Source organism: Taudactylus pleione, unplaced genomic scaffold, assembly GCF_031769625.1.
Source record: "Taudactylus pleione unplaced genomic scaffold, aTauple2 ptg000820l, whole genome shotgun sequence".
Taxonomy (NCBI): Eukaryota; Metazoa; Chordata; class Amphibia; order Anura; family Myobatrachidae; genus Taudactylus; species Taudactylus pleione.
Genome location: NW_028285222.1, coordinates 2210144 through 2233599, shown reverse-complemented (window position 1 = coordinate 2233599; position 23456 = coordinate 2210144). Strand labels below are relative to the sequence as shown.

The 23456-nt window shown below is 50.1% G+C and overlaps 1 protein-coding gene across 1 annotated transcript in view; it reads left to right on the top strand.

Moving 5' to 3' along the window:
* Positions 1 to 23456, top strand: part of OTOG (otogelin) — a 288440-nt gene that overhangs the window by 218964 nt on the left and 46020 nt on the right. The window contains exons 45-47 of the mRNA XM_088458241.1: positions 11380 to 11481; positions 12378 to 12476; positions 21011 to 21051. Of these exons, the coding sequence (XP_088314367.1) occupies positions 11380 to 11481; positions 12378 to 12476; positions 21011 to 21051 (242 nt within the window). The remainder of the gene's footprint in view (positions 1 to 11379; positions 11482 to 12377; positions 12477 to 21010; positions 21052 to 23456) is intronic.

The window sequence follows — 23456 nt, the reverse complement described above, 5'->3', positions numbered from 1 at the left end:
CACTGAGTGCTGTATTGCAGCCAGACACTGATGTAGCAGGGGAGGGGAGAGTGAGATCTGAGTGCAGGTGGAGGGGTTGCAGGGTGAGGTATAAGGAGCACTGAGTGCTGTATTGCAGCCAGACACTGATGTAGCAGGGGAGGGGAGAGTGAGATCTGAGTGCAGGTGGAGGGGTAGCAGGGTGAGGTATAAGGTGCACTGAGTGCTGTATTGCAGCCAGACACTGATGTAGCAGGGGAGGGGAGAGTGAGATCTGAGTGCAGGTGGAGGGGTTGCAGGGTGAGGTATAAGGTGCATTGAGTGCTGTATTACAGCCAGACACTGATGTAGCAGGAGAGGGGAGTGAGATCTGAGTGCAGGTGGAGGGGTTGCAGGGTGAGGTATAATGTGCACTGAGTGCTGTATTACAACCAGACACTGATGTAGCAGGAGAGGGGAGTGAAATCTGAGTGCAGGTGGAGGGGTTGCAGGGTGAGGTATAAGGAGCACTGAGTGCTGTATTGCAGCCAGACACTGATGTAGCAGGGGAGGGGAGAGTGAGATCTGAGTGCAGGTGGAGGGGTTGCAGGGTGAGGTATAAGGTGCACTGAGTGCTGTATTGCAGCCAGACACTGATGTAGCAGGGGAGGGGAGAGTGAGATCTGAGTGCAGGTGGAGGGGTTGCAGGGTGAGGTATAAGGTGCATTGAGTGCTGTATTACAGCCAGACACTGATGTAGCAGGAGAGGGGAGTGAGATCTGAGTGCAGGTGGAGGGGTTGCAGGGTGAGGTATAAGGTGCATTGAGTGCTGTTTACAGCCAGACACTGATGTAGCAGGAGAGGGGAGAGTGAGATCTGAGTGCAGGTGGAGGGGTTGCAGGGTGAGGTATAAGGTGCACTGAGTGCTGTATTACAGCCAGACACTGATGTAGCAGGGGAGAGGAGAGTGAGATCTGAGTGCAGGTGGAGGGGTTGCAGAGTGAGGTATAAGGTGCACTGAGCGCTGCATTACAGCCAGACACTGATGTAGCAGGGGAGGGGAGAGTGAGTGCAGGTGGAGGGGTTGCAGGGTGAGCTATAAGGTGCACTGAGCGCTGTATTACAGCCAGACACTGATGTAGCAGGGGAGGGGAGAGTGAGACCTGGGTGCAGGTGGAGGGGTTGCAGGGTGAGGTATAAGGAGCACTGAGTGCTGTATTGCAGCCAGACACTGATGTAGCAGGGGAGGGGAGAGTGAGACCTGAGTGCAGGTGGAGGGGTTGCAGGGTGAGGTATAAGGAGCACTGAGTGCTGTATTGCAGCCAGACACTGATGTAGCAGGGGAGGGGAGAGTGAGATCTGAGTGCAGGTGGAGGGGTTGCAGGGTGAGGTATAAGGTGCATTGAGTGCTGTATTACAGCCAGACACTGATGTAGTAGGGGAGAGGAGAGTGAGATCTGAGTGCAGGTGGAGGGGTTGCAGGGTGAGGTATAAGGTGCACTGAGTGCTGTATTACAGCCAGACACTGATGTAGCAGGGGAGGGGAGAGTGAGATCTGAGTGCAAGTGGAGGGGTTGCAGGGTGAGGTATAAGGTGCACTGAGCGCTGTATTGCAGCCAGACACTGATGTAGCAGGGGAGGAGAGAGTGAGATCTGAGTGCAGGTGGAGGGGTTGCAGTGTGAGGTAGAAAGTGCACTGAGTGCTGTATTACAGCCAGACACTGATGTAGCAGGAGAGGGGAGAGTGAGATCTGAGTGCAGGTGGAGGGGTTGCAGGGTGAGGTATAAGGAGCACTGAGTGCTGTATTGCAGCCAGACACTGATGTAGCAGGAGGGGGGAGAGTGAGATCTGAGTGCAGGTAGAGGGGTTGCAGGGTGAGGTATAAGGAGCACTGAGTGCTGTATTGCAGCCAGACACTGATGTTGCAGGGGAGGGGTGAGTGAGATCTGAGAGCAGGTGGAGGGGTTGCAGGGTGAGGTATAAGGTGCACTGAGTGCTGTATTACAGCCAGACACTGATGTAGCAGGGGAGGGGAGAGTGAGACCTGAGTGCAGGTGGAGGGGTTGCAGGGTGAGGTATAAGGTGCACTGAGTGCTGTATTGCAGCCAGACACTGATGTAGCAGGGGAGGGGAGAGTGAGATCTGAGTGCAGGTGGAGGGGTTGCAGGGTGAGGTATAAGGTGCACTGAGTGCTGTATTGCAGCCAGACACTGATGTAGCAGGGGAGGGGAGAGTGAGATCTGAGTGCAGGTGGAGGGGTTGCAGGGTGAGGTATAAGGAGCACTGAGTGCTGTATTGCAGCCAGACACTGATGTAGCAGGGGAGGGGAGAGTGAGATCTGAGTGCAGGTGGAGGGGTAGCAGGGTGAGGTATAAGGTGCACTGAGTGCTGTATTGCAGCCAGACACTGATGTAGCAGGGGAGGGGAGAGTGAGATCTGAGTGCAGGTGGAGGGGTTGCAGGGTGAGGTATAAGGTGCATTGAGTGCTGTATTACAGCCAGACACTGATGTAGCAGGAGAGGGGAGTGAGATCTGAGTGCAGGTGGAGGGGTTGCAGGGTGAGGTATAAGGTGCATTGAGTGCTGTTTACAGCCAGACACTGATGTAGCAGGAGAGGGGAGAGTGAGATCTGAGTGCAGGTGGAGGGGTTGCAGGGTGAGGTATAAGGTGCACTGAGTGCTGTATTACAGCCAGACACTGATGTAGCAGGGGAGAGGAGAGTGAGATCTGAGTGCAGGTGGAGGGGTTGCAGGGTGAGGTATAAGGTGCACTGAGCGCTGCATTACAGCCAGACACTGATGTAGCAGGGGAGGGGAGAGTGAGATCTGAGTGCAGGTGGAGGGGTTACAGGGTGAGGTATAAGGTGCACTGAGCGCTGCATTACAGCCAGACACTGATGTAGCAGGGGAGGGGAGAGTGAGATCTGAGTGCAGGTGGAGGGGTTGCAGGGTGAGCTATAAGGTGCACTGAGCGCTGTATTACAGCCAGACACTGATGTAGCAGGGGAGGGGAGAGTGAGGCCTGAGTGCAGGTGGAGGGGTTGCAGGGTGAGGTATAAGGAGCACTGAGTGCTGTATTGCAGCCAGACACTGATGTAGCAGGGGAGGGGAGAGTGAGACCTGAGTGCAGGTGGAGGGGTTGCAGGGTGAGGTATAAGGAGCACTGAGTGCTGTATTGCAGCCAGACACTGATGTAGCAGGGGAGGGGAGAGTGAGATCTGAGTGCAGGTGGAGGGGTTGCAGGGTGAGGTATAAGGTGCATTGAGTGCTGTATTACAGCCAGACACTGATGTAGCAGGAGAGGGGAGAGTGAGATCTGAGTGCAGGTGGAGGGGTTGCAGGGTGAGGTATAAGGTGCACTGAGTGCTGTATTACAGCCAGACACTGATGTAGCAGGGGAGGGGAGAGTGAGATCTGAGTGCAAGTGGAGGGGTTGCAGGGTGAGGTATAAGGTGCACTGAGCGCTGTATTGCAGCCAGACACTGATGTAGCAGGGGAGGAGAGAGTGAGATCTGAGTGCAGGTGGAGGGGTTGCAGTGTGAGGTAGAAAGTGCACTGAGTGCTGTATTACAGCCAGACACTGATGTAGCAGGAGAGGGGAGAGTGAGATCTGAGTGCAGGTGGAGGGGTTGCAGGGTGAGGTATAAGGTGCACTGAGTGCTGTATTACAGCCAGACACTGATGTAGCAGGAGAGGGGAGAGTGAGATCTGAGAGCAGGTGGAGGGGTTGCAGGGTGAGGTATAAGGTGCACTGAGTGCTGTATTGCAGCCAGACACTGATGTAGCAGGGGAGGGGAGAGTGAGACCTGAGTGCTGGTGGAGGGGTTGCAGGGTGAGGTAGAAGGTACACTGAGTGCTGTATTACAGCCAGACACTGATGTAGCAGGAGAGGGGAGAGTGAGATCTGAGTGCAGGTGGAGGGGTTGCAGAGTGAGGTATAAGGAGTATTGAGTGCTGTATTACAGCCAGACACTGATGTAGCAGGGGAGGGGAGAGTGAGACCTGAGTGCAGGTGGAGGGGTTGCAGGGTGAGGTAGAAGGTACACTGAGTGCTGTATTACAGCCAGACACTGATGTAGCAGGAGAGGGGAGAGTGAGATCTGAGAGCAGGTGGAGGGGTTGCAGGGTGAGGTATAAGGTGCACTGAGTGCTGTATTGCAGCCAGACACTGATGTAGCAGGGGAGGGGAGAGTGAGACCTGAGTGCAGGTGGAGGGGTTGCAGGGTGAGGTATAAGGTGCACTGAGTGCTGTATTACAGCCAGACACTGATGTAGCAGGAGAGGGGAGAGTGAGATCTGAGTGCAGGTGGAGGGGTTGCAGAGTGAGGTATAAGGAGCATTGAGTGCTGTATTACAGCCAGACACTGATGTAGCAGGGGAGGGGAGAGTGAGACCTGAGTGCAGGTGGAGGGGTTGCAGCCAGGGGTCAGCAGGATGCCTAGTAACCACCATGTCTCATAGTCTCATAAAGGAAAGTGTGGTATATGAAGTAGATAGAAGTGACAGCATAATAAGCAGGAGCAAAGAGTTTCTGCACCTCTATAACTTTATCCTCTGCAAGTCTCTGTATCTCATTTATTTTGTGTGTACAGGCTGTAACGTGTGCTCCCAGCATGTACCTACCTGTCAGGAGGGGGAGCTACTTACCGTGACCAGCAATATTACCGAGAGGAGCATTGAGTGCTGTATTACAGCCAGACACTGATGTGTCAGGGGAGGGGAGTGTGAGATCTGAGTGCAGGTGGAGGGGTTGCAGGGTGAGGTATAAGGTGCACTGAGTGCTGTATTGCAGCCAGACACTGATGTACCAGGGGAGGGGAGAGTGAGATCTGAGTGCAGGTGGAGGGGTTGCAGGGTGAGGTAGAAGGTGCACTGAGTGCTGTATTGCAGCCAGACACTGATGTGGCAGGGGAGGGGAGAGTGAGATCTGAGTGCAGGTGGAGGGGTTGCAGGGTGAGGTAGAAGGTACACTGAGTGCTGTATTACAGCCAGACACTGATGTAGCAGGGGAGGGGAGAGTGAGATCTGAGTGCAAGTGGAGGGGTTGCAGGGTGAGGTATAAGGTGCACTGAGTGCTGTATTACAGCCAGACACTGATGTAGCAGGAGAGGGGAGAGTGAGATCTGAGAGCAGGTGGAGGGGTTGCAGGGTGAGGTATAAGGTGCACTGAGTGCTGTATTGCAGCCAGACACTGATATAGCAGGGGAGGGGAGAGTGAGATCTGAGTGCAGGTGGAGGGGTTGCAGGGTGAGGTAGAAGGTACACTGAGTGCTGTATTACAGCCAGACACTGATGTAGCAGGAGAGGGGAGAGTGAGATCTGAGTGCAGGTGGAGGGGTTGCTGAGTGAGGTATAAGGAGCATTGAGTGCTGTATTACAGCCAGACACTGATGTAGCAGGGGAGGGGAGAGTGAGACCTGAGTGCAGGTGGAGGGGTTGCAGGGTGAGGTAGAAGGTACACTGAGTGCTGTATTACAGCCAGACACTGATGTAGCAGGAGAGGGGAGAGTGAGATCTGAGAGCAGGTGGAGGGGTTGCAGGGTGAGGTATAAGGTGCACTGAGTGCTGTATTGCAGCCAGACACTGATGTAGCAGGGGAGGGGAGAGTGAGACCTGAGTGCAGGTGGAGGGGTTGCAGGGTGAGGTATAAGGTGCACTGAGTGCTGTATTACAGCCAGACACTGATGTAGCAGGAGAGGGGAGAGTGAGATCTGAGTGCAGGTGGAGGGGTTGCAGAGTGAGGTATAAGGAGCATTGAGTGCTGTATTACAGCCAGACACTGATGTAGCAGGAGAGGTGAGAGTGAGATCTGAGTGCAGGTGGAGGGGTTGCAGCCAGGGGTCAGCAGGATGCCTAGTAACCACCATGTCTCATAGTCTCATAAAGGAAAGTGTGGTATATGAAGTAGATAGAAGTGACAGCATAATAAGCAGGAGCAAAGAGTTTCTGCACCTCTATAACTTTATCCTCTGCAAGTCTCTGTATCTCATTTATTTTGTGTGTACAGGCTGTAACGTGTGCTCCCAGCATGTACCTACCTGTCAGGAGGGGGAGCTACTTACCGTGACCAGCAATATTACCGAGAGGAGCATTGAGTGCTGTATTACAGGCAGACACTGATGTGGCAGGGGAGGGGAGTGTGAGATCTGAGTGCAGGTGGAGGGGTTGCAGGGTGAGGTAGAAGGTGCACTGAGTGCTGTATTACAGCCAGACACTGATGTAGCAGGAGAGGGGAGAGTGAGATCTGAGTGCAGGTGGAGGGGTTGCAGGGTGAGGTATAAGGTGCACTGAGTGCTGTATTACAGCCAGACACTGATGTGGCAGGGGAGGGGAGAGTGAGATCTGAGTGCAGGTGGAGGGGTTGCAGGGTGAGGTATAAGGTGCACTGAGTGCTGTATTACAGCCAGACACTGATGTGGCAGGGGAGGGGAGAGTGAGATCTGAGTGCAGGTGGAGGGGTTGCAGGGTGAGGTAGAAGGTACACTGCTGTATTGCAGCCAGACACTGATGTAGCAGGGGAGGGGAGAGTGAGACCTGAGTGCTGGTGGAGGGGTTGCAGGGTGAGGTAGAAGGTACACTGAGTGCTGTATTACAGCCAGACACTGATGTAGCAGGAGAGGGGAGAGTGAGATCTGAGTGCAGGTGGAGGGGTTGCAGGGTGAGGTATAAGGAGCACTGAGTGCTGTATTGCAGCCAGACACTGATGTAGCAGGAGGGGGGAGAGTGAGATCTGAGTGCAGGTAGAGGGGTTGCAGGGTGAGGTATAAGGAGCACTGAGTGCTGTATTGCAGCCAGACACTGATGTTGCAGGGGAGGGGTGAGTGAGATCTGAGAGCAGGTGGAGGGGTTGCAGGGTGAGGTATAAGGTGCACTGAGTGCTGTATTACAGCCAGACACTGATGGAGCAGGGGAGGGGAGAGTGAGACCTGAGTGCAGGTGGAGGGGTTGCAGGGTGAGGTATAAGGTGCACTGAGTGCTGTATTGCAGCCAGACACTGATGTAGCAGGGGAGGGGAGAGTGAGATCTGAGTGCAGGTGGAGGGGTTGCAGGGTGAGGTATAAGGTGCACTGAGTGCTGTATTGCAGCCAGACACTGATGTAGCAGGGGAGGGGAGAGTGAGATCTGAGTGCAGGTGGAGGGGTTGCAGGGTGAGGTATAAGGAGCACTGAGTGCTGTATTGCAGCCAGACACTGATGTAGCAGGGGAGGGGAGAGTGAGATCTGAGTCCAGGTGGAGGGGTAGCAGGGTGAGGTATAAGGTGCACTGAGTGCTGTATTGCAGCCAGACACTGATGTAGCAGGGGAGGGGAGAGTGAGATCTGAGTGCAGGTGGAGGGGTTGCAGGGTGAGGTATAAGGTGCATTGAGTGCTGTATTACAGCCAGACACTGATGTAGCAGGAGAGGGGAGTGAGATCTGAGTGCAGGTGGAGGGGTTGCAGGGTGAGGTATAAGGTGCATTGAGTGCTGTTTACAGCCAGACACTGATGTAGCAGGAGAGGGGAGAGTGAGATCTGAGTGCAGGTGGAGGGGTTGCAGGGTGAGGTATAAGGTGCACTGAGTGCTGTATTACAGCCAGACACTGATGTAGCAGGGGAGAGGAGAGTGAGATCTGAGTGCAGGTGGAGGGGTTGCAGGGTGAGGTATAAGGTGCACTGAGCGCTGCACTACAGCCAGACACTGATGTAGCAGGGGAGGGGAGAGTGAGATCTGAGTGCAGGTGGAGGGGTTACAGGGTGAGGTATAAGGTGCACTGAGCGCTGCATTACAGCCAGACACTGATGTAGCAGGGGAGGGGAGAGTGAGATCTGAGTGCAGGTGGAGGGGTTGCAGGGTGAGCTATAAGGTGCACTGAGCGCTGTATTACAGCCAGACACTGATGTAGCAGGGGAGGGGAGAGTGAGATCTGAGTGCAGGTGGAGGGGTTGCAGGGTGAGGTATAAGGAGCACTGAGTGCTGTATTGCAGCCAGACACTGATGTAGCAGGAGAGGGGAGAGTGAGATCTGAGTGCAGGTGGAGGGGTTGCAGGGTGAGCTATAAGGTGCACTGAGCGCTGTATTACAGCCAGACACTGATGTAGCAGGGGAGGGGAGAGTGAGATCTGAGTGCAGGTGGAGGGGTTGCAGGGTGAGGTATAAGGTGCATTGAGTGCTGTATTACAGCCAGACACTGATGTAGCAGGAGAGGGGAGAGTGAGATCTGAGTGCAGGTGGAGGGGTTGCAGGGTGAGGTATAAGGTGCACTGAGTGCTGTATTACAGCCAGACACTGATGTAGCAGGGGAGGGGAGAGTGAGATCTGAGTGCAAGTGGAGGGGTTGCAGGGTGAGGTATAAGGTGCACTGAGCGCTGTATTGCAGCCAGACACTGATGTAGCAGGGGAGGAGAGAGTGAGATCTGAGTGCAGGTGGAGGGGTTGCAGTGTGAGGTAGAAAGTGCACTGAGTGCTGTATTACAGCCAGACACTGATGTAGCAGGAGAGGGGAGAGTGAGATCTGAGTGCAGGTGGAGGGGTTGCAGGGTGAGGTATATGGTGCACTGAGTGCTGTATTACAGCCAGACACTGATGTAGCAGGAGAGGGGAGAGTGAGATCTGAGAGCAGGTGGAGGGGTTGCAGGGTGAGGTATAAGGTGCACTGAGTGCTGTATTGCAGCCAGACACTGATGTAGTAGGGGAGGGGAGAGTGAGACCTGAGTGCTGGTGGAGGGGTTGCAGGGTGAGGTAGAAGGTACACTGAGTGCTGTATTACAGCCAGACACTGATGTAGCAGGAGAGGGGAGAGTGAGATCTGAGTGCAGGTGGAGGGGTTGCAGAGTGAGGTATAAGGAGCATTGAGTGCTGTATTACAGCCAGACACTGATGTAGCAGGGGAGGGGAGAGTGAGACCTGAGTGCAGGTGGAGGGGTTGCAGGGTGAGGTAGAAGGTACACTGAGTGCTGTATTACAGCCAGACACTGATGTAGCAGGAGAGGGGAGAGTGAGATCTGAGAGCAGGTGGAGGGGTTGCAGGGTGAGGTATAAGGTGCACTGAGTGCTGTATTGCAGCCAGACACTGATGTAGCAGGAGAGGGGAGAGTGAGATCTGAGTGCAGGTGGAGGGGTTGCAGAGTGAGGTATAAGGAGAATTGAGTGCTGTATTACAGCCAGACACTGATGTAGCAGGGGAGGGGAGAGTGAGACCTGAGTGCAGGTGGAGGGGTTGCAGCCAGGGGTCAGCAGGATGCCTAGTAACCACCATGTCTCATAGTCTCATAAAGGAAAGTGTGGTATATGAAGTAGATAGAAGTGACAGCATAATAAGCAGGAGCAAAGAGTTTCTGCACCTCTATAACTTTATCCTCTGCAAGTCTCTGTATCTCATTTATTTTGTGTGTACAGGCTGTAACGTGTGCTCCCAGCATGTACCTACCTGTCAGGAGGGGGAGCTACTTACCGTGACCAGCAATATTACCGAGAGGAGCATTGAGTGCTGTATTACAGCCAGACACTGATGTGGCAGGGGAGGGGAGTGTGAGATCTGAGTGCAGGTGGAGGGGTTGCAGGGTGAGGTATAAGGTGCACTGAGTGCTGTATTGCAGCCAGACACTGATGTACCAGGGGAGGGGAGAGTGAGATCTGAGTGCAGGTGGAGGGGTTGCAGGGTGAGGTAGAAGGTACACTGAGTGCTGTATTACAGCCAGACACTGATGTAGCAGGGGAGGGGAGAGTGAGATCTGAGTGCAAGTGGAGGGGTTGCAGGGTGAGGTATAAGGTGCACTGAGTGCTGTATTACAGCCAGACACTGATGTAGCAGGGGAGGGGAGAGTGAGATCTGAGTGCAGGTGGAGGGGTTGCAGGGTGAGGTAGAAGGTACACTGAGTGCTGTATTACAGCCAGACACTGATGTAGCAGGAGAGGGGAGAGTGAGATCTGAGAGCAGGTGGAGGGGTTGCAGGGTGAGGTATAAGGCGCACTGAGTGCTGTATTGCAGCCAGACACTGATGTAGCAGGGGAGGGGAGAGTGAGACCTGAGTGCAGGTGGAGGGGTTGCAGGGTGAGGTATAAGGTGCACTGAGTGCTGTATTACAGCCAGGCACTGATGTAGCAGGAGAGGGGAGAGTGAGATCTGAGTGCAGGTGGAGGGGTTGCAGAGTGAGGTATAAGGAGAATTGAGTGCTGTATTACAGCCAGACACTGATGTAGCAGGAGAGGGGAGAGTGAGATCTGAGTGCAGGTGGAGGGGTTGCAGCCAGGGGTCAGCAGGATGCCTAGTAACCACCATGTCTCATAGTCTCATAAAGGAAAGTGTGGTATATGAAGTAGATAGAAGTGACAGCATAATAAGCAGGAGCAAAGAGTTTCTGCACCTCTATAACTTTATCCTCTGCAAGTCTCTGTATCTCATTTATTTTGTGTGTACAGGCTGTAACGTGTGCTCCCAGCATGTACCTACCTGTCAGGAGGGGGAGCTACTTACCGTGACCAGCAATATTACCGAGAGGAGCATTGAGTGCTGTATTACAGGCAGACACTGATGTGGCAGGGGAGGGGAGTGTGAGATCTGAGTGCAGGTGGAGGGGTTGCAGGGTGAGGTAGAAGGTGCACTGAGTGCTGTATTACAGCCAGACACTGATGTAGCAGGAGAGGGGAGAGTGAGATCTGAGTGCAGGTGGAGGGGTTGCAGGGTGAGGTATAAGGTGCACTGAGTGCTGTATTACAGCCAGACACTGATGTGGCAGGGGAGGGGAGAGTGAGATCTGAGTGCAGGTGGAGGGGTTGCAGGGTGAGGTATAAGGTGCACTGAGTGCTGTATTACAGCCAGACACTGATGTGGCAGGGGAGGGGAGAGTGAGATCTGAGTGCAGGTGGAGGGGTTGCAGGGTGAAGTAGAAGGTACACTGAGTGCTGTATTGCAGCCAGACACTGATGTAGCAGGGGAGGGGAGAGTGAGACCTGAGTGCTGGTGGAGGGGTTGCAGGGTGAGGTAGAAGGTACACTGAGTGCTGTATTACAGCCAGACACTGATGTAGCAGGAGAGGGGAGAGTGAGATCTGAGTGCAGGTGGAGGGGTTGCAGAGTGAGGTATAAGGAGCATTGAGTGCTGTATTACAGCCAGACACTGATGTAGCAGGGGAGGGGAGAGTGAGACCTGAGTGCAGGTGGAGGGGTTGCAGGGTGAGGTAGAAGGTACACTGAGTGCTGTATTACAGCCAGACACTGATGTAGCAGGGGAGGGGAGAGTGAGACCTGAGTGCAGGTGGAGGGGTTGCAGCCAGGGGTCAGAAGGATGCCTAGTAACCACCATGTCTCATAGTCTCATAAAGGAAAGTGTGGTATATGAAGTAGATAGAAGTGACAGCATAATAAGCAGGAGCAAAGAGTTTCTGCACCTCTATAACTTTATCCTCTGCAAGTCTCTGTATCTCATTTATTTTGTGTGTACAGGCTGTAACGTGTGCTCCCAGCATGTACCTACCTGTCAGGAGGGGGAGCTACTTACCGTGACCAGCAATATTACCGAGAGATGCTGTCCTACCTACACCTGCAGTAAGTGCTTATGGCCGCCTTTGTCATCCCTACAGAAGAAGAGATGAGACAGTCACGTCATATTAGTCTTAGCAAGAAATCGTGTGTGTGTGTGTACAATGATATGCGGCATGCCTATATTCTGTGTGTGGCTACGAGTGTATCTGCATGTGTAGCGTGCGGTGCACTGTAACGTAGCATGTCGCATGGAGATACAGCCGCAGTCACACACAGAGAATATAGGCATGCCGCATATCATCATAATCAGCAGAAGCTGCTTGTGTGTCCTATTCACATCAATATATGTTCATCAGACCATCATTGGCAACACCTCTACTACTACTGCTAATAGTACAGCAAGCAGGCACACATACATTGGTCAGTAGTAGCTCGTTATCTAACAGTAATTACATTATTATTATGCATTCTATAAAACAGCAGAGAGCAAAGCGTACCTAGAGCCTGCACCAATATTACCTGCATTTAGCACCCAAAAGCAGCGTGTTGTGGTCCATTTTATGGACCCATCAAACAGAATCTTTCATATTTGGTATATGCATTAGGGCAGCAGCTTCTCTTCTGTATTTTGCTGATGCTGTGCAGTACCTACTTTTAACCTCTATGTGTCACTGTGACACAAAAGTAAATCTAGCGATATCTGCTGCTCCCTATAACCACTGCTGAATAATGTATCCACAACCTTTGTAAACTCAACCCAGTACTGTATGTCTAACTCACATACTCAGCAGGACTAGGGTGAGCAAATAGCTGCTGTGGTTCCTTTTAATTATTTTGTATGTAGACACATAAAATGTACATTAGAGTAAATTTATTAAACATGATGGCATTTTTGGATTTACAGTACAGAAATCTGTGTTTCCTATACTGTACCTCACCCTCTTCTCCTATTTATATAGTGTGTGACACGGCTCGATGTCCTGATGTCGCATGTGACCGGGGTATGTCTGTGCTGGAGATGTGGACCCCAAACAGCTGCTGCCCATATAAAACATGTGGTAAAAGAAGTTTATATTGTCACATCATTGATTGGTGCACATGGCAAGTTGTAACTTCCCGTGGATGACGGGGTTAATCTATCGCTACTCTCTGTAACATGGCGCCTCGTCCTCTGTGTGGGTGAGGGGATTAGTCCTTTGCTACTCTCTGTGATGTGATGCAGCATAAACTGTGCGCTGTGTGGGCGAATGTGCTAGCATATTGCTACTCTGTAATGTGGGGCAGGATCCTCTGTACGCTGTGTTGGTGACGGGGTCGCTACTCTCTGTAATGTGGCGCAGGATCCTCTGTACGTTGTGTAGGTGACGTGGTCGCTACTCTGTAATGTGGCGCAGGATCCTCTGTACGCTGTGAGGGTGATGGGGTCGCTACTCTCTGTAATATGGCGCAGGATCCTCTGTACGCTGTGTTGGTGACCGGGCTGTAATATGGCGCAGGATCCTCTGTACTCTGTGTTGGTGACGGGGTCGCTACTCTCTGTAATATGGCGCAAGATCCTCTGTACTCTGTGTTGGTGACGAGGTCGTTACTCTCTGTAATATGGCGCAGGATCCTCTGTACGCTGTGTTGGTGACGGGGTCGTTACTCTCTGTAATATGGCGCAGGATCCTCTGTACGCTGTGTTGGTGACGGGATCGCTACTCTCTGTAATATGGCGCAGGATCCTCTGTACGCTGTGTGGGTGACGGGGTCGCTACTCTGTAATATGGCGCAGGATCCTCTGTATGCTGTGTAGGTGACGGGGTCGCTACTCTGTAATATGGCGCAGGATCCTCTGGACGCTGTGTTGTTGACAGGGTCGTTACTCTCTGTAATGTGGCGCAGGATCCTCTGTACGCTGTGTGGGTGACGAGGTCGTTACTCTCTGTAATATGGCGCAGGATCCTCTGTACGCTGTGTTGGTGACCGGGCTGTAATATGGCGCAGGATCCTCTGTACTCTGTGTTGGTGACGGGGTCGCTACTCTCTGTAATATGGCGCAAGATCCTCTGTACTCTGTGTTGGTGACGAGGTCGTTACGCTCTGTAATATGGCGCAGGATCCTCTGTACGCTGTGTTGGTGACGGGGTCGTTACTCTCTGTAATATGGCGCAGGATCCTCTGTACGCTGTGTTGGTGACGGGATCGCTACTCTCTGTAATATGGCGCAGGATCCTCTGTACGCTGTGTGGGTGACGGGGTCACTACTCTCTGTAATATGGCGCAGGATCGGCTGTACACTGTGTTGGTGACGAGGTCACTACTCTCTGTAATATGGCGCAGGATCGGCTGTATGCTGTGTGGGTGATGAGGTCACTACTCTCTGTAATGTGGCGCAGGATCCTCTGTACGCTGTGTAGGTGACGGGATCTCTACTCTGTAATGTGGTGCAGAATCCTCTGTACGCTGTGTTGGTGATGGGGTCGCTACTATCTGTAATATGGCGCAGGATCCTCTGTACGCTGTGTGGGTGACGGGGTCGCTACTCTCTGTAATATGGCGCAGAATCCTCTGTACGCTGTGTTGGTGACGGGGTCGCTACTCTCTGTAATGTGGTGAGGGTTCCTCTGTACGCTGTGTTGGTGACGAGGTCGCTACTCTCTGTAAAATATGGCGCAGGATCCTCTGTACGCTGTGTGGGTGACGGGGTCATTACTCTCTGTAATATGGCGCAGGATCCTCTGTACGCTGTGTTGGTAACGGGGTCGCTACTCTCTGTAATGTGGTGCAGGATCCTCTGTACGCTGTGTGGGTGACGAGGTCGCTACTATCTGTAAGATGGCGCAGGATCCTTTGAACGCTGTGTGGGTGACGAGGTCGCTACTCTCTGTAATATGGTGCAGGATCCTCTGTAAACTCTGTAGGTGATGGAGTCGTTACTCTTTGTGATAAGAGGAACTTTGAATTGAAAAAGTTAATTTCTTCTTCAGGGTCCACAGGGATCCACAGGAATACCATGTGGATAATGTGTTTGGAGTGATCCAGGAACCAAACAGTTAAGCTTTCAGCTCCCAGGATGCCCCAGGTCCTCCTCCACATATACCTCGGCCCCTGGCCACAGGCATTCAGTTTTTGAGTCTGGTGTGGCAGGATTCAGACGCACCTTTTTAACAGGGGGACTGCTCAGGCAGTCCGAAGCTTTAATTTTATGTTTAATTTTATTTCTATGTTAAAGAGTTAGCAGTACTGAGCGCAATAAAATGCCGGGACTACAACCAGATGCATGGAGATGTCATGTAAGGCGATTCCTCGTTTACAGGGAATCGCGCACAGCAGTCCTTGCTTCTGGCGCTAGAGATGCCCCGGAAGCCACTGTAGTGAGGGACCGGGGCTGTCCGCTCCCTCACTAGACCACCGGGGCCTTATCGTCTGACGCCAGGGATTGGCAGCAGACGCTTCTGCTGCCATGAGGCCAACCTACCTGGCTGGTTGACGCATCTTAGGGGAGGTAGGCTCTCCCCCGACCCAGGTGCAGATCCATCAAAGGTTTTCCCGCGTCTGGGTCACTCTTCCTACCCTCCTCGTGCATATGAGAAGCTCACAGCCCACTATCGGTGCTCTATAGTTATTTGTGAAAGCTGTCACATTACATTGCATTGTTACCTTTATAATTGAAATGTCAAAAGGCAAAGGGAAACAGGAGGTTGAGGCCCCTGTGCTGCTTTCATGTAAATCCTGTTGGCAGGCTTGTCTCCTTAGGACTTTATACAGGATGGTTTGTGTGCGGTCTGTTATAAAGAACCACCTCACCAGTCCAGTCTACCAGCCCCTGTACAGGAGCCATCTTGGGTGTCCTCCTAGTCTCAGGTGATGACGCAGATAGTGGATCGTTTGGCTACTACCAAGCTGCCCCCTTAAATAAGATACTCACAGGAATTTTCAGCATGCTATGTTTGCCCCTCCTATACATTCTTCCTGGATGGATGTTTATGCCCACTCAGGTCAGAGTATGGCTCAGTCAGCTGTTGCGAACAGACCAAGCGAACGTTATTTTTTTATCAGTCTACTCAGCATGTAGATTCAGACGCATCATCAGATGATGCACCGGGTTCTTCTCCAGGGTTTATCTTGGGAGAGGAGGACCAGCCTTCTACAGTGGATGTCCCTTCTTTGGTGAGGGCGGTCAACTCACTCCTAAATATACAGGATGATGAGCCGGCTCCTAGACACCAGAAGGTGGTAAAAGCAGCTCACTTATTGGAGAGACATGGAGTAATCCGGATAGATGGTTCCATGTTCTGAAAAGAATAGCATCTTTGTATCCTTTCGCAGCTACTGAATGTACTAAGTGGGAAATCCCTCCTACTGTGGGTGCTCACGTGACACACTTAATCAGGAGTGCTACGTTGCCTATTCCATCAGCATCTTCTCTAAAGATTCTATGGATAGAAAAATTTAAACATGTCTTAAAGCAGTATTTTCATTGTCTGGAGCTGTTACTCGGCCGGCTATGGCTGCGGCCTGGGTATCCAAGGCTGTTGAAGAACAGGAGCATTGGAAGATACTCTACCATATGCTACCAGAGAACAGCTGACCTACGTCTCCCACATACGGAAATCGCCCTCCTATTTGGGAGAAGCTGCAATAGACGCTGGGCTCCTAGTTTCTAAAGCATCGTCAGCCTCGGTTGTGGCTCGTAGAGCCCTTTGGTTAAGGTCCTGGAAAGCAGATATGGGGTCTAAGAAGGCTCTGGAGTCCTTATTTTTTATGGAAAAATACTATTTGGAGCAGAATTAAATAAGATAGTGGCTACTCTGGCAGCTTCTTAATCTGCAGGTCTGCCATCAACAGCTACATTTAAGTCTAGGCAGTCTTCTTTTCGGTCCATTCGTCCTCAGGGACGAGCAAAAGGACAGGCCGTCTAGTTCTCGCAGGACCATCGAGCAGCAAACTAAGAGGTCCTGGCCGGCCAGACGTCCATCTTCTAAGCCAGATGACAAACCCTCTGCCTGATGGGGCAGGCCTCCTCTTGGGGGATCCCAGGGTGGGAGGCCGACTTCTTAAATTTGCGGACTACTGGCATCAAACAACAACAGATGTCTGGGTCCGAGAAGTGGTCTCTCAGGGGTATGCCCTCACTTTTCTGGAGGCATCCTCCCCAGAAGTTTTTTTGTACAACTCCCCCATCAGAGCTTATCAAGGTCTTAGCCCTACATGGGGCCATTTACTCCCTGCTGCAGACAAGGGTGATAATCCCGAATCTATTTTTAGTGCAAAAAGTTTTTATTTTATTATAACAAAGAAATTGTCAGAAACCATAAAATGACTTTACAGATACATAGAAAATATCAAAATCTTAGTCATAAAACATACTTCAAAAATAGCAATACACTGGAAATAATTCAAACTCAATAACAAAAAAAAAAAGAATAAATCACCAGTGATATCATGGATCCTCAAAAAAAGAAAAGAAAAAAAATAAATATATATAAACAAGTAACATACTTACATAAAAAACAAAACAAAGAAACCACAAGACAAAGGGGTAAGGGAGAAGGGGAAAGTAAGGTGAGGAAAGAAAGGAAAAAGATACAAATAAAAAAAAAAAAAAAAAGAAACAGTAACCTCAAATCAAATGATGTAGTCTTGTAACCATCAGTACCAATCGTAAAGGTTATTTAAAACAAAAAGTAGAAATAGAAAGATAGTATAGTTGTCGTACAGCCTATTAAATAGATGCCAGGGCGTAAGTTCCACCACAGGTAGGGCCAGGTCTAGGGGATTGGAGGACGAGAAGAAGATAGGATAGTCTTAAAAGGTCACAGAATCTTTGAAATCTAACCAGCGTATCCAGTTATCTCTGAAGGATTCATAATAACCATCCACAGAGGACAGTATATCCTCCATTTCCATATATAAATCTAATCGTGTAAACCATTCCATAACCGTTGGAGGAGAGGTGGAGCGCCACTTTACCGGAATGACGGCTTTGGCAGCATTATTCAAATGGCATAGCAAAGTTTTCTTATATATCAAGAGGGGCCTGGGTGATAAATGAAACAGCCAAAACGTTGGGGTTGTAGGGACTGGTGCGCCTAGAATTTTTGCAGACAGACTGAGGACTTCGTTCCAAAAATGCTGAAGAACAGGGCATTGCCACCAAATGTGGAATGGATTGCCTGGGGCCCCAGAGCAGTGCCAGCATATGATTGGGACCCCAATCCCCATCTTAGAGAGGGTATCTGGGCACCTATACCAACGGGAGAGCAATTTATATTGGGTCTCCCTAACGCCAACGCTAGAAGAGCAAACATGTGCCAGGCTAAAAACTTTCCCCAACTCTTCTTCAGAGGTCACCTCCAAGCTCCCGATCTCAAACCTTAGTAAAATTAGAAAGAGAGGCTGCTGTCTGCTGACAGAAAATTATAAATCAGTGATGTAGTATGGGTTGGGAGGGTAGAGCTAGTACATAATTGTTCGAAGGGAGTATAAGGCAAACAAAGAGTTTTAGGGGGGCCGAGAGATTGCATGTAGTGACCCAACTGTCAGATAATGCCAGTATTCCCATGGGGGTAGCTTCCATTTCTCACATAACTCAGCAAAGGGCATAAAGCTACCGCTATTCATTAGCTGTCCAACCCTATAAAGTCCTATTGCAAGCCAGGAGTGAAAAGACTTAACATCCATACCCAGGAGAAATTGTTCATTCCAATCTATTTTTGGTTCAGAAACCAAATGGGTCTCATCGACCCTATTGTAAATCTGAAAACCCTCAACAAGTTTATCCGTGTACCCTAGTTCTGTATGGAGACTCTCCGATCAAATATTTTGGAAATGGAACCTAAGAATTTTTATGGTTTCCCTGGACATTCAGGATGCGTACATGTATGTGCCTTTTACGCCATCCCACCAACAATTTCTATGGTTTGCTGTCCTGAAACAACATTATAAATTTCAGGCAGTGCCCTTTGGTCTATCTGCGGCCCCTCAGGGATTCACCAAAATAATGGTGGTGAGGACGGCCTACCTCAGGCATCAAGGAATCAGAATACTGCCTTAGCTGGACGACCTTCTGATATTGGCACAATCTCCAGCTGTTCCACAACACCATCTCCAGCTGACCATTGCCTGACTACAGACGCAGGGCTAGATAATCAATTGGAAGAAATCTTCTTGGTCTCCAATACAGTGGATGGTACATCTGGGGGCACTTCTGGATTCTCAGGAACAAAGGGTGCTTCTGCCAGAAGACAAGATTGTGGCCCTATCATTGTGAGTACGCAAATTGCTATGCAATCGAAGGGTATCCATTCTATCAGCGATGCAGGTCTTGGGGTCAATGGTATCCACATTCGACAGGGTGGAATATGCTCAGTTACACTCCAGGCCTCTGCAGCAATTGATTCTCTCCCGTTGGAAGGGACAGTATCATCTAATGCATTCCCAGAGGATCCTCCTCACTCTGGAGGTTCGGCTCTCTCTCTCTCATGGTGGCTACAAAAGGATCAACTGGACAAGGGTCATCCATTCAGGATTCCAAATTGGGTGCTCCTCACCACGGATGCCAGTCTTCGCGAATGGGTGTAGTGACAGGTCATCACACCTTTCAGGAAAGATGGGCAAATCAAGGAAAGCCATCTGCCCATAAACATTCTGGAGTTTTGAGCCGTATACAAAGCACTTATCATGGCACAGGACCTGCTCCAGGGCAGCCCAGTCCAGATCTAGTCCCACAACGCGACCACAGTAGCCTATCTCAATCATCAAGAAGGCTCGCGAAGTCACGCAGCCATGAGGGAAGTAACAAACATTCTGATCTGGGCAGAACGTCATCTTCCGGCTATCTCGGAAATATTAATCACGGAAGTCCTCAATTGGGAAGAGGACTTCCTAAGTCGCATTCGTGGACGCACTGGCAGTGAGATGGGACTTCAAGCTCTTTACTCCGATTTCCCTCCTCCCAAGGGTTCTCAGGAAATTCAGGCAGGAAGGCGGAACAGTGATACTAGTAGCTCCTGTTTGGCCCAGACGCCATTGGTTCACCATCATACGGAATCTATCCATAGACACTCCGTTTCCTCTTCCTCTAGAGCCGACAGTTAACGCAGGGTCCCTGCCTGCATCCGGACTTACCCCATCTGTCTCTGACGGCATGGCTTTTGACTCTTCCATCTTAAGAGCCAAAGGTTTTTCCAGCTCTGTGACTCAAAAGATGCTTAGGGCACGATAGCCATCCTCTGCCTGCATCTATTACAGTTTGGCATTCTTTTGGTCTATGGTGTTCCCACAGAAAGTATGACCCTAAGATTTTTAGGGTTTTCCGGGTACTTGCTTTTTTTCAGGATGGGTTAGACCTGCGTTGTCAGTTTGGTTCCAGCAAAGAATTGCTTCTTTGCCGGATGTTAGAACTTTTTTACAGGGGTTTTTCCGAGTTCAGCCACCCCTGCAAGTTCCCCCATTTGAACATCTGGACTCAGTAGATTTGAAATGCTTGACAGCAAAGACACTTTTTCTCCTCGCTATCTCTTCTGCATGCATAGTCTCTGATTTGGCAGCGCTCTCTGGTCGCTCCCCCCTTTTTGATTTTTCACCAGAAGAGAGCTGGTCTCTGTATACGGGCGGGTTACCTTCCTAAGGTAGTGTCCCGTTTTCATGTCAATAAAGAGATTGTGGTTCCAGCTTTTCAGTCTTCAGACCTTACTGTAGGTGAAGCCTCCCTGGATGTTGTTCGTGCTCTCCGTATCTATGTGGATCGTACAAACTCTTTTAGAAAATCAGACGCTCTTTTTGTGTTAGCTGGTAAGCCTCATTTGTGAAAACCATATAAAAAACAAACGCTGGCTGCGCATGACTATCTCTCAAGCTTGCGTGCAGGCGGATCTCCCTGTTCCAAACACAGCAACAGCACATTCTATCCATTCTGTGGGACCATCGTGGTGCCTCTGCTGAACAATTGTGCAAGGCAGCCACGTGGTCTTCTGTCTACACTTTTCTTAGATACTTTTGATACTTTTGCCTTTGATGCTTTTGCCTCTCAGGATGCTTCCTTTGGGCGACAAGTTCTACTTTCTGCTCAGGAGCATCCCCACACTTAGGGGAACTGCTTTAGCACATCCCCATGGTGTCCTTGTGGATCCCTATGGACCCTGAAAAAACAAATTAAGAGTTATGGTAGACTTACCTATGTTAACTATTTTTCTTTGAGGCCAATAGGGTCCACAGGGCACCCATCCTGACGCACCTGGCTGCATTGGGTAATTTTTCTTTCGGTCACGGATTCCCTCTTTTTCTGTGAGTGTTTCTGGTGTACGATTGTTCTTCCTTCTCCTGCCTTGGGCTTGTTTACAAAACTGAATTCTTGTGGCCAGGGGCAGGGTATACGTGGAGGAGGACATGGGGCTGAAAGCTTAACTGTTAGGTGCCTGGATCACTCCAACCACATTATCCCTGTGGACCCTATGGACCTCGAAGAAAGTGTTAACAAAGGTAAGTCTACCATTACTCTTATTTTTACGTATCTTAAGGCTCAAAATCAGAAATAAGTTTTATAATGTAAATATCCAGTTTACAAATACAAATGAGTCACTTAGATCCTTCTCCTCCCTCTGTACAGAATGCTCCTGTGAGAAGATCCCAAAGCCGGAGTGTGATCTGGTGAGAAACCCAAATCTTTCTGGTATGGAGATGTAAAGGGGAACCCCTCCTGCATTAGCTGATGCCTCGTCCCCTCCCTGTCTGTAATCCCCACTTACCCCGGAGGGGGGTAGCTTTCTGCTACTCTCCATTATCATTGTACCTTATATGGTATATGTCCTCCGTCAGATCCCTGGGGTTCCAGGTGACAGGATGATGGTGGAGTTTCCCTTCATCTCTTCTGATATAGGCATGCACCATTGTAGTGTCTCTGATAAGAGAAAATAACTAGATGAAATCACTCAGGAAATCAGTCTTGGTATCTTCTAATAAATCGTAATATTCATATTCTTACACATAACAAGTGAGACTGGCGCCTGCAGTTTAATAGTGATCTCTCTGGCACCAGTTACTGTGACACACTGTGTGTATCTGCACACCGTTACTACCCATGTCCAGTACTGTGTACATACTGTGCACAGATCCCTGCATGTGACTACGGCCGTATAACATTGTACATACTATGCACAGATCCCTGCGAATGACTGCGGAAGTACAACATTGTACATACTATGCACAGATCCTATGTGTGACTGCTGCAGTACAACATTGTACATACTATACACAGATCCCTGCGTGTGACTGCAGCAGTACAACATGGTACATACTATGCACAGATCCTATGTGTGACTGCTGCAGTACAACATTGTACATACTATGCACAGATCCCTGCGTGTGACTGCAGCAGTACAACATTGTACATGCTATGCACAGATCCCTGAGTGTGACTGCTGCAGTACAACATTGTACATACTATGCACAGATCCTATGTGTGACTGCGGCAGTACAACATTGTACATACTATGCACAGATCCTGCGTGTGACTGCGGCAGTACAAGATTGTACATATTATGCACAGATCCCTGCGTCAGTACAACATGGTACATACTATGCAGAGATCCTGCGTGTGACTGCAGTAGTATATATAACATTGTACATACTGTGCACAGATCCCTGAATGTGACTGTGGCAGTACAACATTGTACATACTATGCACAGGTCCCTGCGTGTGACTACAGCAGTATAACATTGTACATACTGTGCACAGATCCCTGCGTGTGACTGCGGCAGTACAACATTGTACATACTATGCAGAGATCCCTGCTTGTACAACATGGTACATACTATGCAGAGATCCTGCGTGTGACTGCAGCAGTACAACATTGTACATACTATGCACAGATCCCTGCGTGTGACTGCGGCAGTATAACATTGTACATACTATGCACAGATCCCTGCGTGTGACTGCAGCAGTACAACATTGTACATACTATGCACAGATCCCTGCGTGTGACTGCAGCAGTACAACATTGTACATACTATGCACAGATCCCTGCGTGTGACTGCGGCAGTATAACATTGTACATACTATGCACAGATCCCTGCGTGTGACTGCAGCAGTACAACATGGTACATACTATACACAGATCCTGTGTGTGACTGCGGCAGTACAAGATTGTACATACTATGCACAGATCCCTGAGTGTGACTGCTGCAGTACAACATTGTACATACTATGCACAGATCCTATGTGTGACTGCGGCAGTACAACATTGTACATACTATGCACAGATCCTGAGTGTGACTGCGGCAGTACAAGATTGTACATATTATGCACAGATCCCTGCGTCAGTACAACATGGTACATACTATGCAGAGATCCTGCGTGTGACTGCAGTAGTATATATAACATTGTACATACTGTGCACAGATCCCTGCATGTGACTGTGGCAGTACAACATTGTACATACTATGCACAGGTCCCTGTGTGTGACTACAGCAGTATAACATTGTACATACTGTGCACAGATCCCTGCGTGTGACTGCGGCAGTACAACATTGTACATACTATGCAGAGATCCCTGCTTGTGACTGCGTCAGTACAACATGGTACATACTATGCAGAGATCCTGCGTGTGACTGCAGCAGTACAACATTGTACATACTATGCACAGATCTCTGATATAGGCATGCACCATTGTAGTGTCTCTGATAAGAGAAAATAACTAGATGAAATCACTCAGGAAATCAGTCTTGGTATCTTCTAATAAATCGTAATATTCATATTCTTACACATAACAAGTGAGACTGGCGCCTGCAGTTTAATAGTGATCTCTCTGGCACCAGTTACTGTGACACACTGTGTGTATCTGCACACCGTTACTACCCATGTCCAGTACTGTGTACATACTGTGCACAGATCCCTGCATGTGACTACGGCCGTATAACATTGTACATACTATGCACAGATCCCTGCGAATGACTGCGGAAGTACAACATTGTACATACTATGCACAGATCCTATGTGTGACTGCTGCAGTACAACATTGTACATACTATACACAGATCCCTGCGTGTGACTGCAG